The sequence below is a fragment of the Vidua chalybeata genome, chromosome 35 (genome assembly GCF_026979565.1).
Source record: "Vidua chalybeata isolate OUT-0048 chromosome 35, bVidCha1 merged haplotype, whole genome shotgun sequence".
Classification (NCBI taxonomy): Eukaryota; Metazoa; Chordata; class Aves; order Passeriformes; family Viduidae; genus Vidua; species Vidua chalybeata.
Window position 1 is genome coordinate 603,586 of NC_071564.1, and position 16,391 is coordinate 619,976.

The following is a 16,391-nucleotide window of genomic DNA, read 5'->3' on the forward strand; positions in this document are numbered from 1 at the left end:
CTGGTTGTGTCTGTCTGTGTCTGTCTGTACCTGCCAGGACCTGCCGGGACCTGCCAGGGCCTGGCTGTACCTGCCAGGACCTGCCAGGACCTGCCGGGACCTGGCTGTGTCTGTCTGTGTCTGTCTGTACCTGCCAGGACCTGCCGGGACATGGCTGTGTCTGCCAGGACCTGCCAAGACCTGGCTGTGTCTGTCTGTACCTGCCAGGACCTGCCGGGACCTGCCGGGACCTGGCTGTACCTGCCAGGACCTGGTTGTGTCTGTCTGTGTCTGTCTGTACCTGCCAGGACCTGCCGGGACCTGCCAGGGCCTGGCTGTACCTGCCAGGACCTGCCAGGACCTGCCGGGACCTGGCTGTACCTGCCAGGACCTGGTTGTGTCTGAGTCTGTCTGTGTCTGTCTGTACCTGCCAGGACCTGCCAGGACCTGGCTGTGTCTGTCTGTGTCTGGCTGTACCTGCCCCAAATCCCCCCTAAACCGCCCCAACCCCCCCAAACACCCCCAAATCCCCCCTGAAACCACCTCAAACCCCCTTGAACCACCTCAAACCCCCCTAAACCGCCCCAAATCCACCCTAAACCACCCCACCCCCCCCAAACACCCCCAAATCCCCCCAAAACCGCCCCAAATCCACCCTAAACCACCCCACCCCCCCAAACCCCCCAAATCCCCCAAAACCCCCCAAATCCCCCCTAAACCGCCCCAAATCCACCCTAAACCGCCCCAAACCCCCTTAAACCGCCCCAAATCCCCCCTAAACCGCCCCAACCCCCTTAAATCGCCCCAAACCCCCTTAAACCACCCCAAATCCCCCTTAACCCCCCCAAATCCCCCCTAACCGCCCCAAATCCCCTTAAACCGCCCCAAATCCCCCCTAAACCCCCCTAAACCGCCCCAAATCCCCCCTTAAACTGCCCCAAATCCCCTGAAACCACCTCAAACCCCCTTAAACCGCCCCAAATCCCCCCCAAACCGCCCCAAACCCCCTTAAACCGCTCCCAAACCCCCCCAAACCCCCCCGTGACCCCAGTTTTGCCCCCCCCCAGACAACGACGAGTGCGCGGCGGCCGAGGCCGAGCCGTGCCTAACCACTCTAAACTCCCCAAATCCCACAAAAACCACCCCAAATCCCCTCTGAAACCACCTTAAACCCCCTAAAACCACCTCAACCCCCCCCCAAACTGCCCCAAATCCCCCTAAACCGCCCCAAACCCCCTTAAACCGCCCCAAATCCCCTTAAATCGCCCCAAATCCCCCTAAACCGCCCCAAATCCCCCCTAAACTGCCCCAAACCCCCTTAAACCGCCCCAAATCCCTTAAATTTCCCCAAATCCGCCTAAACCCCCTAAACCGCCCCAAATCCCCCCTTAAACCGCCCCAAATCCCCTTAAATTGCCCCAAATCCCGCCTAAACCCCCTAAACCGCCCCAAATCCCCCCTTAAACCGCCCCAAATCCCCTGAAACCACCTCAAACCCCCTTAAACCGCCACAAATTCCCCCTTAAACCGCCCCAAATCCCCTGAAACCACCTCAAACCCCCTTAAACCGCCCCAAATCCCCTGAAACCACCTCAAACCCCCTTAAACCGCCCCAAATCCCCCTGAAACCACCTCAAACCCCCTTAAACCGCCCCAAAGCCCCCCCAAACCGCCCCAAATCCCCCCAAAACCGCCCCAAACCCCCTTAAACCGCCCCAAACCCCCTTAAACCGCCCCAAATCCCCCCTAAACCGCCCCAAACCCCCTAAAACCGCTCCCAAACCCCCCCAAACCTCCCCGTGACCCAGTTTTGCCCCCCCCCAGACAACGACGAGTGCGCGGCGGCCGAGGCCGAGCCGTGCCTGGGGGGGCTCTGTGTGAACACGGTGGGCTCGTACCTGTGCTCCTGCCCCCCCCGCTCATCCTCGACCCCTCCAGCGCCGCTGCGTGGCCAACGACTCCAGCCCGGGTGGGTTTTGGGGGGGCCGGGGGTCCCCGATATTGGGGGGGGGGGGTGAGGGGACCCTGGTTTGGGGGGATTAGAGGAGATTTGGGGGGGTAAAAAGGGGTTAGGAGGGGTTTTAGGGGGGTTAGGAGGGGTTTTAGGGGATTAGGAGGGGTTTTAGGGGGGTTAGGAGGGATTTTAGGGGGGTTAGGATGGATTAGAAAGGGATTTAGTGGGGTTAGGAGGGGTTTTAGTGGGGTTAGGAGGGGTTTTAGGGGCTTAGGATGTGTTTTGGGGGAGGCCTGGGGGTCCCCGATATCGCGGGGGGGTGAGTGGACCCTGGTTTGGGGGGATTAGAGGGGATTTTGGGGGGTAAAAAGGGGTTAGGAGAAGTTTTAGTGGGGTTAGGAGGGGTTTTAGTGGGGTTAGGAGGGATTTTAGGGGGGTTAGGATGGATTAGAAAGGGGTTTAGTGGGGTTAGGAGGGGTTTTAGGGGGCTTAGGATGTGTTTTGGGGGAAGCCTGGGGGTCCCCGATATCGGGGAGGGGTGAGGGGACCCTGCTGTGGGGGGATTAGAGGGGATTTTGGGGGGTAAAAAGGGGTTAGGAGAGGTTTTAGTGGGGTTAGGAGGGGTTTTAGTGGGGTTAGGAGGGGTTTTAGAGGGCTTAGGATGGGTTTTTGGGGGTCCCCGTTATCGGGGAGGGGGTGAGAGGACCCTGGTTTGGGGGGTTTTGAGGGGTTTTATAACAGGGATCAATTTTTGGGTGTTTGGCACCCCCAAATTAAGACCCCTCCCCAAATTCTGCCCCCCCAGAGGGGTCGCTGGCCGTGTGCTGGCAGAGCTCACCTGAGGTTTTGGGGTCACTTGAGGTTTTGGGGTTACCTGGCGTCCCCATTAACGTCGATTTTTGGGGTTTCCTATAACGCGGGTGAATTTTTGGGGTTCGGCACCCCCAGATTAAGACCCCTCCCCAAATTCTGCCCCCCCCAGAGGGGTCGCTGGCCGTGTGCTGGCAGGAGGTGAGGCCTCACCTGAGGTTTTGGGGTTACCTGGCGTCCCCATTAACGGCGATTTTTGGGGTTTCCTATAACGGGGGTGAATTTTTGGGGTTCGGCACCCCCAGATTAAGACCCCTCCCCAAATTCTGCCCCCCCCCCAGAGGGGTCGCTGGCCGTGTGCTGGCAGGAGGTGGGGCCTCACCTGAGGTTTTGGGGTTACCTGGCGTCCCCATTAACGGCGATTTTTGGGGTTTCCTATAACGGGGGTGAATTTTTGGGGTTCGGCACCCCCAAATTAAGACCCCTCCCCAAATTCTGCCCCCCCCAGAGGGGTCGGTGGCCGTGTGCTGGCAGGAGGTGAGGCCTCACCTGAGGTTTTGGGGTTACCTGGCGTCCCCATTAACGGCGATTTTTGGGGTTTCCTATAACGGGGGTGAATTTTTGGGGTTCGGCACCCCCAGATTAAGACCCCTCCCCAAATTTTGCCCCCCCCAGAGGGGTCGGTGGCCGTGTGCTGGCAGGAAGTGGGGCCGGACCTGGTGTGCGGGCGGCCCCGGCGCGCGGCGCAGGTGACCTACACCGAGTGCTGCTGCCTGTACGGGCAGGCGTGGGGCATGGAGTGCGCGCTCTGCCCCGCCCCCCACTCCGGTGAGACCCCCGGGACCCCCCCCCAAATTCATTGCCGGGACCCCCAAATCCAGCCCCGAAACCGGGGGGGTGGGACTGGGACCAGTAAAGAGTACTGGGAGCACTGGGAGGTGATGGGAGGGGGCTCAAAGGATGGGGGACCCCCGGGATGGGCACACCCGGACCCCGCCCCCCACTCCGGTGAGACCCCCGGGACCCCCCCCCAAATTCTCTGCCGGGACCCCCAAATCCATCCCCGAAACCGGGGGGGGTGGGACTGGGACCAGTAAAGGGTACTGGGAACACTGGGGGGATGTGGAATCCCGGGATGGGGGCATGGAGTGCGCGCTCTGCCCCGCCCCCCACTGCGGTGAGACCCCCGGGACCCCCCCCCAAATTCTCTGCCGGGACCCCCAAATCCATCCCCAAACCGGGGGAGGGGGCGGGGAAGGGACTGGAACGAAGGTGGAACTGGGACCAGTACGGGTACTGGGAGCACTGGGAGGTGAGGGGAGGGGGCTCAAAGGATGGGGGACCCCCGGGATGGGCACACCCGGACCCCGCCCCCCGCTCAGGTGAGACCCCCTGGACCCCCCCCCAAATTCTCTGCCGGGACCCCCAAATCCAGCCCCAAACCGGGGGGGTGGGACTGGGACCAGTAAAGAGTACTGGGAGCACTGGGGGGATGTGGAACCCCGGGATGGGCACACCCGGACCCCGCCCCCCGCTCAGGTGAGACCCCCAGGATCCCCCCCAAATCCAGCCCCGGGACCCCCAAATCCATCCCCAGAACCGGGGAAGGGGCTGGGACTGGGACCAGTAAAGGGTACTGGGAGCACTGGGGAGGGGTCCTAAAGAGGAGGGGGGGGGTTAAACCCCCGGCATGGGGGACACTGGACCCCCTCCCCAAATCAGAACATCCCCGAACCCCAAAAACCCCCAACCCCCCCCCAAAACCCCCCCAAAAAACCCCAAATCCCCCCAATTTCGGGACCCCTCCCCAAATTTCGGGGTCCCCCCCCCAACCCCCCCTTTTTCCCTCCCCCCCCCCAGACGACTTCGAGCTCCTCTGCAACGTCCTGAGACCCCCGAACTTCGCCCCCCCTCAGCTCCCCCCCCCTCTACGACCCCTCCCCCAATTTCCCCCCTCCCCCCAATTTCGCCCCCCCCCAATTCGGGCCCCTCCCCTACGGGGGCCCCCCCGAATATTTTGGGGGGCTGCACCCCCATTACGACCCCTACCCTTTTGGGGGGGCGGGCTTGGGCTACGACCCCCGGGGGGGTGGGGGAGGGGTGGGGGACCCCCTTTACGCCCCTCGCCCACCGCCCCTCCCCCCTCGCTACGAGGATTTTGGGGACCCCCGGGGGAGGGGGCCCCGATTTGAGCCCCCGGACCCCCCCCCGGACCCCCGAGGGGGCCCCCCCTGGAACTTCCAACCCCACGGGACCCCCGAGGAGGAGGAGGAGGAGGAGGAGGAAGGTGAGGTTTGCATTTTTGGGGGGGTTTTGGGGGGATTTGGGGGATTTTTGGGGGATTTTTGGGGGGGTTTTGGGGGGATTTTTGGGATTTTGGGGATTTCTGGGGGGATTTGGGGATTTTGGGGATTTTTTGGGGGGTTTTGGGGGGATTTGGGGGATTTTTTGGGGGTTTTGGGGGGATTTTGGGGATTTTTTGGGGATTTTTGGGGAGATTTTGGGGATTGGGGGGGTTGGGGGGAGGGTTTTTTTGGCTTTTTTGGGGGAAGCTTTTGAGTGTTTTTTTTCAGTTTTGGGTTTTTTTGTGGGGCTTTCTTTGGTTTTTTTTTTTCTGGGGGGGGATCTGAAGCCCCCTCCCCAATTTAGAGGCACAGAATGAATTCCTGGAAGAGGGGGAGGAGAATTAATTTGGGTTTATTTTGGTGGGGATCGTTCGGGTGGTTTTTTTTGGTTTTTGGGTGGTTTTTTTTCAGCTTTTGGGGTTTTTTTGGGTTTTTTTTTTGGTTTTTTTGTGGGGGTCTGAAGCCCCCTCCCCAATTTAGAGGCACAGAATGAATTCCTGGAAGAGGGGGAGGAGAATTAATTTGGGTTTATTTTGGTGGGGATCGTTTGGGTGTTTTTTTTTGGTTTTTGGGTGGTTTTTTTTCAGCTTTTGGGGTTTTTTTGGGGTTTTTTTGGTTTTTTTGTGGGGGTCTGAAGCCCCCTCCCCAATTTAGAGGCACAGAAGGAATTCCTGGAAGAGGGGGAGGAGAATTAATTTGGGTTTATTTTGGTGGGGATCGTTTGGGTGGTTTTTTTTGGTTTTTGGGTGGTTTTTTTTCAGGTTTTGGGTTTTTTGGGGGGTTTTGGGTTTTTTTTTCTGGGGGTCTGAAGCCCCCTCCCCAATTTAGAGGCACAGAATGAATTCCTGGAAGAGGGGGAGGGGAGTTAATTTGGGTTTATTTTGGTGGGGATTTTTTGTTGTTTTTTGGGTGTTTTTTTCAGTTTTTGGGGTTTTTTTGGTTTTTTTTTTTTGTTTTTTTTTTTTTTTTTTTCCCGAGGGGTCTGAAGCCCCCTCCCCAATTTAGAGGCACAGAATGAATTCCTGGAAGAGGGGGAGGGGAATTAATTTGGGTTTATTTTGGTGGGGATTTTTTGTTGTTTTTTTGGGTGTTTTTTTCAGTTTTTGGGGTTTTTTTGGGTTTTTTTTTTTTTGGTTTTTTTTTTTTCCTGGGGGTCTGAAGCCCCCTCCCCACTTTAGGGGCGCGGGAGGAGGAGTGCGGGGTCCTGAGCGGCTGCACCCACGGGCGCTGCGTCCGCGTGGGCGACGCCTTCACCTGCGCCTGCGACCCCGGCTTCCACCTGGACCCCGCCCGCCTCGACTGCCTCGGTGAGACCCCCCCCAAAATCCACCAGAGACCCCTCCCCAAAATCCCCCAAATCCCCCAAATCCCTGGGGAAAAAAAAACACAAATCTTGAGGGCCCCAAAAAAAAAAAAAAAAACCTCAAAATCCCTGGAAAAAGCCCCAAATATTGAAAAAAAAACCCCAAATTTTGAGAGCTCCGAACTCCTGAAAAAAAACCAAAATCTCTGAGACCCCTCCCCAAATTCCTCCAAGAACCCCAAATCTTGAGAGCCCCAAAATCCCTGAAAAAAAAACTGAAAGAGTGGAAAAAAACCCAAATTTTGAGAGCTCCAAACTCCTGGGAAAAACCCAAAATCCCTGAGACCCCTCCCCAAAAAATGTCTGAGACTCCTCCTCAAATTCCTGAGCCCCAATTTCACCCTTTTCACCCCAAATTTCCCCTAAAACCCCCAAATTCCCTCCTAAAATCCCCAAATCCCCCCCTTTTAACCCCAAATTTCCCCATTTTAACCCCAAATCCCCCCCTTTTAACCCCAAATCCCCCTAAAAACCCCAAACCCCCCCTAAAAACCCCAAATCTCCCCCTAAAAACCCCAAATCCCCCCCTAAAAATCCCAACCCCCCCCAAAACCCTAAATCCCCCCCTTTTAACCCCAAATCCCACCCTAAAAACCCCAAATCCCCCATTTCAACCCCGAATTCCCCCATTTTAACCCTAAATCCCCCCTAAAAACCCCAACCCCCCCCTAAAACCCCAAATCCCCCCCTAAAACCCCAAATCTCCCCCTTTTAACCCCAAATCCCACCCTAAAAACCCCAAATCGCCCCCTAAAAACCCCAAATCCCCCCCTTTTAACCCCAACCCCCCCTAAAACCCCAAATCTCCCCCTTTTAACCCCAAATCCCCCCATTTTAACCCAAAATTTCCCCCTAAAAACCCCAGATCTCCCCCTAAAAATCCCAAATCCCCCCCTAAAACCCCAAATCCCCCCCTTTTAACCCCAAATCCCCCCTAAAACCCCAAATCCCCCCCTTTTAACCCCAAATCTCCCCCTAAAAACCCCAAATCCCCATTTTAACCCCAAATCTCCCCCTAAAAACCCCAAATCTCCCCCTAAACCCCCAAATCTCCCCTTAAAAACCCCAAATCCACCCCTTTTAACCCCAAATCCTCTCATTTTAACCCCAAATCCCCCCCTTTTAACCCCAAATCTCCCCCTAAAAACCCCAAATCCCCCCCTTTTAACCCCAAATCTCCCCCTAAAAACCCCAAATCCCCCCCTTTTAACCCCAAATCTCCCCTAAAAACCCCAAATCCCCCCCTTTTAACCCCAAATCTCCCCCTAAAAACCCCAAATCCCCCCCTTTTAACCCCAAATTTCGCCCCCCCAGACGTGGACGAGTGTTTGGGGGTGCCCCCGCCGTGCCGCCCCGGGCGCTGCCTCAATACCCCCGGCTCCTTCCGCTGCCTGTGCCCCCCCGGGACCCCCCCGGCGCTGGACCCCCCCCGCTGCCCCCCGCGCCCCCCCCGCGCCTGAAGCCCCCTCCCCATATTTATTGTGTGGGTTTGTTTTGTATAGAAAAAAAAATATCAAAATAAATATAAAGGATTTTTTTTTGGGGGGGGAGCTGGGGGGGGGATTTATTTCCACACCCCCCCCTCAAATCAAGCCTCAGCCTCGTGGCTGTGACCCCCACCCCCCCCACAAAAAGGGAGGGGGGATTTGGGGACCCCTCCCCATATTTTTACCGAATAAAGGTTTTATATAAAAAAAAATAAAAGGAGTTTTGGGTGGGGTTTTTTTGAACGCTCCCCCTTTTTTTTGGGGGGGGGGTTGGATGCAGGTAGGACCCTCCCCCCCCTCAAGGAACTGGGACCCCCACCACAACGGGAACCCCCCCAGAATTGGGACACACCCCCCCCTCCAAAAACTGGGACTATTTTGGCACTGGGATCACCCCAGAACTGGGACCCTCCCCAAAAAAACCGGAACCTTCCATGGAATTGGGACCCCTCCCCAGTGCTGGGACCCCCCCCCCCACAATTGGAACCCCCCCAGAATTGTGACCCCCCCCCCCCCCATGGAATTGGGACCCCCTCCCAGTACTGGGATTCGCTCCAAAATTGGGACCCTCCCGGCACTGGGAGCCCCCCCCATAGAACTAGGACCCCCCAAACAATGGGACCCCCCCCCCCCCAAAATTTGAATCCTCCCATTACTGGGCCCCCCCCCCCCCCCAACCCACAGAACGAAGCCGTTGACCCCAACCCCCTTTGGGGACGCTTCATTGTGGCGTGTCCCCTCCCAGTGTCCCCAGTGTCCCCTCCCAGTGTCCCCCAGTATCCCCAGTGCCCCCCACTGGCACTACCTGCTGACGCGCCCCCCCCCCCCCGGCTGCTTTGGCCCCCTCCCTCGTCCCCTCCAGCAAGCCGGCCCCTTCCTCGCCGTCGGCGTCGCCGTCCGGCGCCGGCACCGCGCCGGGGACGCCGTGGAGCTCGGCCACGTGGCGGAAGGTCTGGGCCAGCAGCAGGACGCCCGTGACCCCCAGCAGCAGGTACGCTGTGGGGCACGGACGTGAGCGGCGCGGTGGCGGGGACGCGACGGCACCCGATGGAACCCAAAGGAACCCAACGGGACGTGACGGAACCCAACGGGACACGATGGAGCCCAACAGAACCCAAAGGAACCCAACGGGACACGATGGAACCCAAAGGAACCCAATGGGAGGCGACGGAACCCAACGGGACACGATGGAGCCCAACAGAACCCAAAGGAACCCAACAGGACACGATGGAACCCAACGGGACATGATGGAACCCAACAGGACATGACAGAACCCAACAGGACATGACAGAACCCAACAGAACCCAATGGAACCCAACGGGACATGATGGAGCCCAACAGAACCCAATGGAACCCAACGGGACACGATGGAGCCCAACAGAACCCAATGGAACCCAACAGGACACAATGGAACCCAACGGGACATGATGGAACCCAACAGGACATGACAGAACCCAACAGGACATGACAGAACCCAACAGGACATGACAGAACCCAACAGAACCCAATGGAACCCAACGGGACACGATGGAGCCCAACAGAACCCAATGGAACCCAACGGGACACAATGGAACCCAACGGGACATGATGGAACCCAACGGGACATGATGGAACCCAACAGGACATGACAGAACCCAACAGGACATGACAGAACCCAACAGAACCCAATGGAACCCAACAGGACACAATGGAACCCAACGGGACATGATGGAACCCAACGGGACATGATGGAACCCAAGGGACATGATGAACCCAACGGGACATGATGGAACCCAAGGGACATGATGAACCCAACGGGATATGATGGAACCCAACAGGAAACAACAGAACCCAACGGGACACGATGGAACCCAACGGGACATGATGGAAGGCAATGGGACACGATGGAACCCAAGAGAACCCAATGGAACCGAACAGGACACGATGGAATTCAACAGGACACAACAGAACCCAACAGGACATGATGGAACCCAACCGGACACGATGGAGCCCAACAGAACCCAATGGAACCCAACAGGACACGATGGAACCCGACGGGACATGATGGAACCCAACAGGACATGATGGAACCCAACAGGACACGACAGAACCCAACAGGACACGATGGAACCCGACGGTGCCCATTGGAACCCAACAGAACCCAATGAACCCCAAAACCCACCTCAACCCATTGGAACCCAACTCAACCCAACCAAAACCCAACAAGACCCCAAGAACCCAACTCAACCCACTGAGAACCCAACAAAATTTCAAAAACCCAACCCAACCCATCCAAAACTCAACACAACCCAACCCAACTCAACAGAACCAAAACCCCAACTCAACCCATCCCAAACCCAGCTAAACCCAACCAAAACCCGTCCAAACCCCCAAAACCCAACCCAACCCATCCAAAACCCAACCCAACCTTCCCAGACCCCCAAAACCCAACCCAACGTTCCCAAACCCCAAAAACCCAACCCAACCCATCCAAACCCCAAAAACCCAACCCAACCCATCCAAACCCCAACCCAACCCACCCAAACCCAACCCAACCCATCCAAACCCCAACAAAACCCAACCCAACCCATCCAAACCCCAAAAACCCAACCCAACCCATCCAAAACTCAACACAAGCCAACTCAACAGAACCAAAACCCCAACCCAACCCATCCAAAACCCACCCAAACCCAACCCAACCTTCCCAAACTCCAAAAACCCAACCCAACCCATCCAAACCCCAACAAAACCCAACCCACCCAAAACCCAACCCAGCCTTCCCAAACCCCACCAAAAACCCCAAGAACCCAACCCAACTCCTCAACCCTTCCAACTCACCGGCCACCGCCACTTGGTAGAGCTGCCTCAGCGGCTGCCGCGCCTGCCGGGCCGGCACCAGGTCACCGAAGCCGACGGTGCAGAGCGAGATGACGCAGAAATAGACGGCGTCCAGGTAGCTCCAGGTGGCCTCCAGCAGGTAGAAGGCGGTGGCCGGGAGGAGCACCAGGACCACCAGGGCGACGGCCAGGAGGCCCAGCAGGTGGGCACGGGCGGCGCCGCGCCGGCTGTAGCCCCACCGCGCCTGCAGGTAGCCACGGGGCCGCTGGGCCAGCGGACCGGCCAGGCGGCGAGCGGTGGCCGCCAGAAGGAACATGGTGGCCGGGACCCCCACGGCGGCGTAGGCGGCGCAGAAGGCTTTGCCGGCGGCGGAGAGCGGCGTCACCGAGCCGTAGCCTTGGGGGGACACCGGGAGGGTCAGGGGGGACCCCCGACTCAATATGGGGGGGGGGGGGTTTGGGGGTCTTGGGGTGGATTTTGGGGGGGTCTTGGAGGTCATCTGGGTCTTGGGGTGGATGGGGATCTTGGGGGGTCTTGGGGGGTCCTGGGGATTTTGGGGGGTCCTGGGGATTTTTGGGGATTTTTGGGTCCCTCAAAGACCCCCGGGACCCCCTAAAAGACACCCGGGACCCCCTAAAAGACCCCCGGGACCCCCTAAAAGACCCCCGGGATCCCCTCAAAGACCCCCGGGACCCCCTAAAAGACCCCCGGGATCCCCTAAAAGACCCCCGGGACCCCCTAAAAGACCCCCGGGATCCCCTCAAAGACCCCCGGGATCCCCTAAAAGACACCCGGGACCCCCTAAAAGACCCCCGGGATCCCCTCAAAGACCCCCGGGATCCCCTAAAAGACCCCCGGGATCCCCTCAAAAGGATTTTGGGTCCTGGGCATTTTGGGGGGTCCTGGGGGTCTTGGGGAACTGGGGGGTCTTGGGGTGCAGGGTGGCCTTGGGATTATGGGGGTCTTGGGGGTCCTGAGGGTCATGCGGGGGGTCTTGGAGTGGCTGGGGGGGTCCTGGGGGTCCTGAGAGTCCCAAATCTTGGGGGGTCCCAAGGGTCTGGGAGGTCCCGAGGGTCTGGGAGGCCCCGAGGGTCTGGGGGGTCCCGGGGGTCTGGGGGTCCCTTCGGGGCGGTTCTGGGGGGTCCCGGGGGTCCCCTGGGGGTCTGGGAGGTCCCGGGGGTCCCTGGGAGGGTTCTGGGGGGTCCCGGCGGTCTGGGGGGTCCCCCTGAGGGTTTGGGGGGTCCCGGGGGTCCCCTGGAGGGGTTCTGGGGGGTCCCGGGGGTCTGGGGGGTCCCCCGGGGGGGTTCTGGGGAGTCCCGGGGGTCTGGGGGTCCCTTCGGGGCGGTTCTGGGGGGTCCCGGGGGTCCCCTGGGGGTCTGGGAGGTCCCGGGGGTCCCCGGGGGGTTTCTGGGGGGTCTCCTGGGGGGGTTCTGGAGGGTCCCCTGGGGTCCCCTGGAGGGGTTCTGGGGGGTCCCGGGGGTCTGGGGGGTCCCCTGGGGATGTTCTGGGGGGTCCCGGGGGTCCCCGGGGGGGTCCCTGGGGTCTGGGGGGTCCCCTGGGGATGTTCTGGGGGGTCCCGGGGGTCCCCGGGGGTCCCCTGGGGATGTTCTGGGGGCTCCCGGGGGTCCCCGGGGAGGTTCTGGGGGGTCCCGGGGGTCCCTGGGGGGGTTCAGGGGGGTCCCGGGGGTCTGGGGGTCCCTTGGGGGGTTCTGGGGGTCCCCCTGAGGGTCTGGGGGTCCCTTGGGGGGGTTCTGGGGGGTCCCGGGGGTCTCACCCACGGTGGTCAGCAGGGTGACGATGAACAGGAGGGCGCTGGGCACGTCCCACTCGCCGCCGTCGGGGGTCCCGGGGGTCCCGGGGGTCGCGGGGGTCCCGGGGGTCCCCTCGATCGCCCACAGCCCCAGGACCCCCAAAAACACCAACCCCGCGTAGGCGACCCCCAAAAGCAGCGCCCCCCGCCCCATGGCGCCCCCCACCCACACCCACCGCGACCGCAAAACACCCCCGAGACCCCCCAAAGAATCCCTGGGACCCCCCAAAAAAAACCCCGGGACCCCCCAAAAGACCCCCGGGACCCCCTCAAAGACCCCCGGAACACCCCAAAAGACCCCCGGGACCCCCTCAAAGACCCCCGGAACACCCCAAAAGACCCCCGGGACCCCCTCAAAGACCCCCAGGAACCCCTCAAATACCCCCGGGACCCCCTCAAATACCCCCGGGACCCCCCAAAAGACCCCCGGGACCGCCTCAAAGACCCCCGGGATCCCCTAAAAGATCCCCGAGACCCCCCAAAAGACCCCCGGGATCCCCTAAAACACCCCCGGGACCTCCTAAAAGACCCCCGGGATCCCCTAAAAGACCCCCGAGACCCCCCAAAAGACCCCCGGGACCCCCTAAAACACCCCCGGGACCTCCTAAAAGACCCCCGGGATCCCCTAAAAGATCCCCAAGACCCCCCAAAAGACCCCCGGGACCCCCTCAAAGACCCCCGGGATCCCCTAAAACACCCCCGGGACCTCCTAAAAGACCCCCGGGATCCCCTCAAAGACCCCCGGGATCCCCTAAAAGACCCCCGGGATCCCCTAAAACACCCCCGGGACCTCCTAAAAGACCCCCGGGATCCCCTCAAAGATCCCCGGGACCCCCGCCCGCCCCTCACCGGTGCCGGCCCCGCTCCGACCCCCGCCCGCCGCCGCCTCTGCTCATCCCAGTCCCTCCCAGTCCCTCCCAGTCCCTCCCAGTCCCTCCCAGTCCATCCCAGTCCATCCCAGTCCATCCCAGTTCCCGCCCAGTGGCGGCGGCTGCGGGGTGGGGGAGGGGCCGGGGTATTTCCCCCCTCCCCCCCCCCCCCCAACCGCAACCTCGGGACTGGGGACAACTGGGGGGAACTGGGAGAGACTGGGATGAACTGGGGGGGACTGGGATGAACTGGGATGAACTGGGGGGGACTGGGAAGGAATGGGGGGAACTGGGGGGAACTGGGGGGAACTGGGAGGGACTGGGAGGAACTGGGATGAGCAGCAAGGAGAGAAATGGGGGGAACTGGGGGCAACTGGGGGGAACTGGGAAGGACTGGGATGACCAGTAAGGGGCGCCACTGGGACAGCTGATACTGGGGTAACTGGGAGGGTTCATACTGGGATAACTGGTCAGTACTGGTGTGACTGGGGAGGTGATACTGGGATGACTGGGAAGGTTTGTACTGGGATAAGTGGGGCCATCCATACTGGGTGAACTGGGTTAACTGGTCTATACTGGGTGAACTGGGTGAACTGGTGTGTACTGGGTGAACTGGGTTAACTGGTCTATACTGGGTGAACTGGGTGAACTGGTGTGTACTGGGTGAACTGGGTTAACTGGTCCATACTGGGTTAACTGGTCCGTACTGGGTGAACCAGCACAGACTGGGTTAACTGGTCCATACTGGGTTAACTGGTCCGTACTGGGTGAACCAGCACAGACTGGGTTAACTGGTCCATACTGGGTTAACTGGTCCGTACTGGGTGAACCAGCACAGACTGGGTTAACTGGTCCATACTGGGTTAACTGGTGTGTACTGGGTGAACCAGCACAGACTGGGTTAACTGGTCCATACTGGGTGAACTGGTGTGTACTGGGTGAACCAGCACAGACTGGGTTAACTGGTCCATACTGGGTGAACTGGTGTGTACTGGGTGAACCAGCACAGACTGGGTTAACTGGTCCATACTGGGTTAACTGGTGTGTACTGGGTGAACCAGCACAGACTGGGTTAACTGGTCCATACTGGGTTAACTGGTGTGTACTGGGTGAACCGGCACAGACTGGGTTAACTGGTCCATACTGGGTGCACTGGTGTGTACTGGGTGAACCGGCACAGACTGGGTTAACTGGTCCATACTCGGTGCACTGGTGTGTACTGGGTGAACCGGCACAGACTGGGTTAACTGGTCCATACTGGGTGCACTGGTGTCCCCCTCCCCCTCCCCCCGGGGTCACGGGGCCGTCACGCGGCTCCCACGGGAGCGTCCCAAGGCCGGAGCTGCCCCGGGGCCGGAACGGCCGGACACGGATGGACACGGATGGACATGGATGGACAGGGATGGACACGGATGGACAGGGATGGACATGGATGGACATGGATGGACAGGGATGGACAGGGATGGACACGGATGGACATGGATGGACATGGATGGACACCGGACATGGATGGACACGGATGGACATGGATGGACACGGATGGACACCGGACATGGATGGACACGGATGGACACGGATGGACAGGGATGGACAGGGATGGACATGGATGGACACGGATGGACAGGGATTGACATGGATGGACAGGGATGGACACGGATGGACACCGGACATGGATGGACACGGATGGACATGGATGGACACGGATGGACACCGGACATGGATGGACACGGATGGACATGGATGGACACGGATGGACACCGGACATGGATGGACACGGATGGACATGGATGGACATGGATGGACACGGATGGACATGGATGGACACCGGACACGGCCGGACACGGATGGACAGGGATGGACACAGATGGACACTGGACACGGATGGACACTGGACACAGATGGACACTGGACACAGATGGACACTGGACACGGATGGACACTGGACACAGATGGACACTGGACACGGATGGACACTGGACACAGATGGACACTGGACACGGGGGAGGGGTGGGGAGGGGCTGGGGACATCCTGGGGACACCGTGAGCGCACCGTGGCCTTGGGGACATCGTGGGGACATCCCTGGGGACACCTTGGGGACACCACGGCCATGGGGACACCTTGGGGACATCCCTGGGGACACCTTGGGGACACCACGGCCATGGGGACATCCCTGGGGACACCTTGGGGACACCACGGCCATGGGGACATCCCTGGGGACACCTTGGGGACACCATGGGGGTGCCCCTGGTGACACCCTGGCTTTGGGGACATCACGGGGACATCCCTGGGGACACCACGGACATGGGGACACCTTGGGGACATCCCTGGGGACAGCCTGGGGGTGTCCCAGCTTTGGGGACATCACGGGGACATCCCTGGGGACACCTTGGGGACACCATGGGGACACCATGGGGGTGCCCCTGGTGACACCCTGGCTTTGGGGACATCACGGGGACATCCCTGGGGACACCGTGAGCGCACCGTGGCCTTGGGGACACCTTGGGGACATCCCTGGGGACACCATGGGGGTGTCCCAGCTTTGGGGACATCACAGGGATATCCCTGGGGACACCTTGGGGACACCGTGAGCGCACCGTGGCCTTGGGGACACCTTGGGGACATCCCTGGGGACGTCCCGCTCCTGGGGACACCGCGGGGACATCCCGGGCGGGCACCAGGCCCCAGCGCAGCCCCGTTACCATGGCAACCCCAGCGCGGCACGGCCGCCATCTTAACTCCGGGCACGACTTCCCTTTCCTGCCAACCACTTCCGCCCTCTCAGCCAATCACAACCTCCCGCTTCCCCACGTGACTACCGCTAGCCGAACCCGGAAGTGCCGCCGTTATGGACCTTACCGGAGCCCGTGACGCTCCCGCGGCCCCAGCAGCATTGGCGACACCCCTGGGGACATTCTGGGGACACTCCGAGCAGTCACGAGCCCGTTGGAGCCCCGTT

At 60.2% G+C, this 16,391-nt stretch overlaps 2 protein-coding genes across 2 annotated transcripts in view; one reads left to right on the forward strand and one right to left on the reverse strand.

Moving 5' to 3' along the window:
- Positions 1–8,213, forward strand: part of LOC128802247 (latent-transforming growth factor beta-binding protein 4-like) — a 10,160-nt gene extending 1,947 nt beyond the window's left edge. Inside the window, exons 3-9 of the mRNA XM_053968514.1 lie at positions 1,047–1,056; positions 1,804–1,948; positions 2,916–2,944; positions 3,419–3,571; positions 4,635–5,030; positions 6,267–6,395; positions 7,766–8,213. Of these exons, the coding sequence (XP_053824489.1) occupies positions 1,047–1,056; positions 1,804–1,948; positions 2,916–2,944; positions 3,419–3,571; positions 4,635–5,030; positions 6,267–6,395; positions 7,766–7,911 (1,008 nt within the window). The 3' untranslated portion in view covers positions 7,912–8,213. The remainder of the gene's footprint in view (positions 1–1,046; positions 1,057–1,803; positions 1,949–2,915; positions 2,945–3,418; positions 3,572–4,634; positions 5,031–6,266; positions 6,396–7,765) is intronic.
- A 23-nt stretch (positions 8,214–8,236) lies between these two features.
- On the reverse strand, positions 8,237–12,719 carry LOC128802249 (potassium channel subfamily K member 6-like). The gene is made up of 4 exons (XM_053968515.1): positions 12,530–12,719; positions 10,756–11,151; positions 8,752–8,934; positions 8,237–8,244 (listed from the first exon to the last, which is right to left on the reverse strand). The coding sequence occupies exons 1-4, from the start codon at positions 12,717–12,719 to the stop codon at positions 8,237–8,239; spliced, it is 777 nt and encodes a 258-aa protein (XP_053824490.1).
- Between the last annotated feature and the right edge of the window lie 3,672 nt (positions 12,720–16,391).

Coding starts and splice junctions, on each gene's coding strand:
- LOC128802249 (XM_053968515.1), bottom strand. CDS start 12,719: ATGGGGCGGGGGGCGCTGCTTTTGGGGGTCGCCTACGCGGGGTTGGTG. Junction 11,152..12,529: donor CACCCTGCTGACCACCGTGG/GTGAGACCCCCG, acceptor TGTCCCCCCAAG/GCTACGGCTCGGTGACGCCG. Junction 8,935..10,755: donor CTACCAAGTGGCGGTGGCCG/GTGAGTTGGAAG, acceptor CGTGCCCCACAG/CGTACCTGCTGCTGGGGGTC.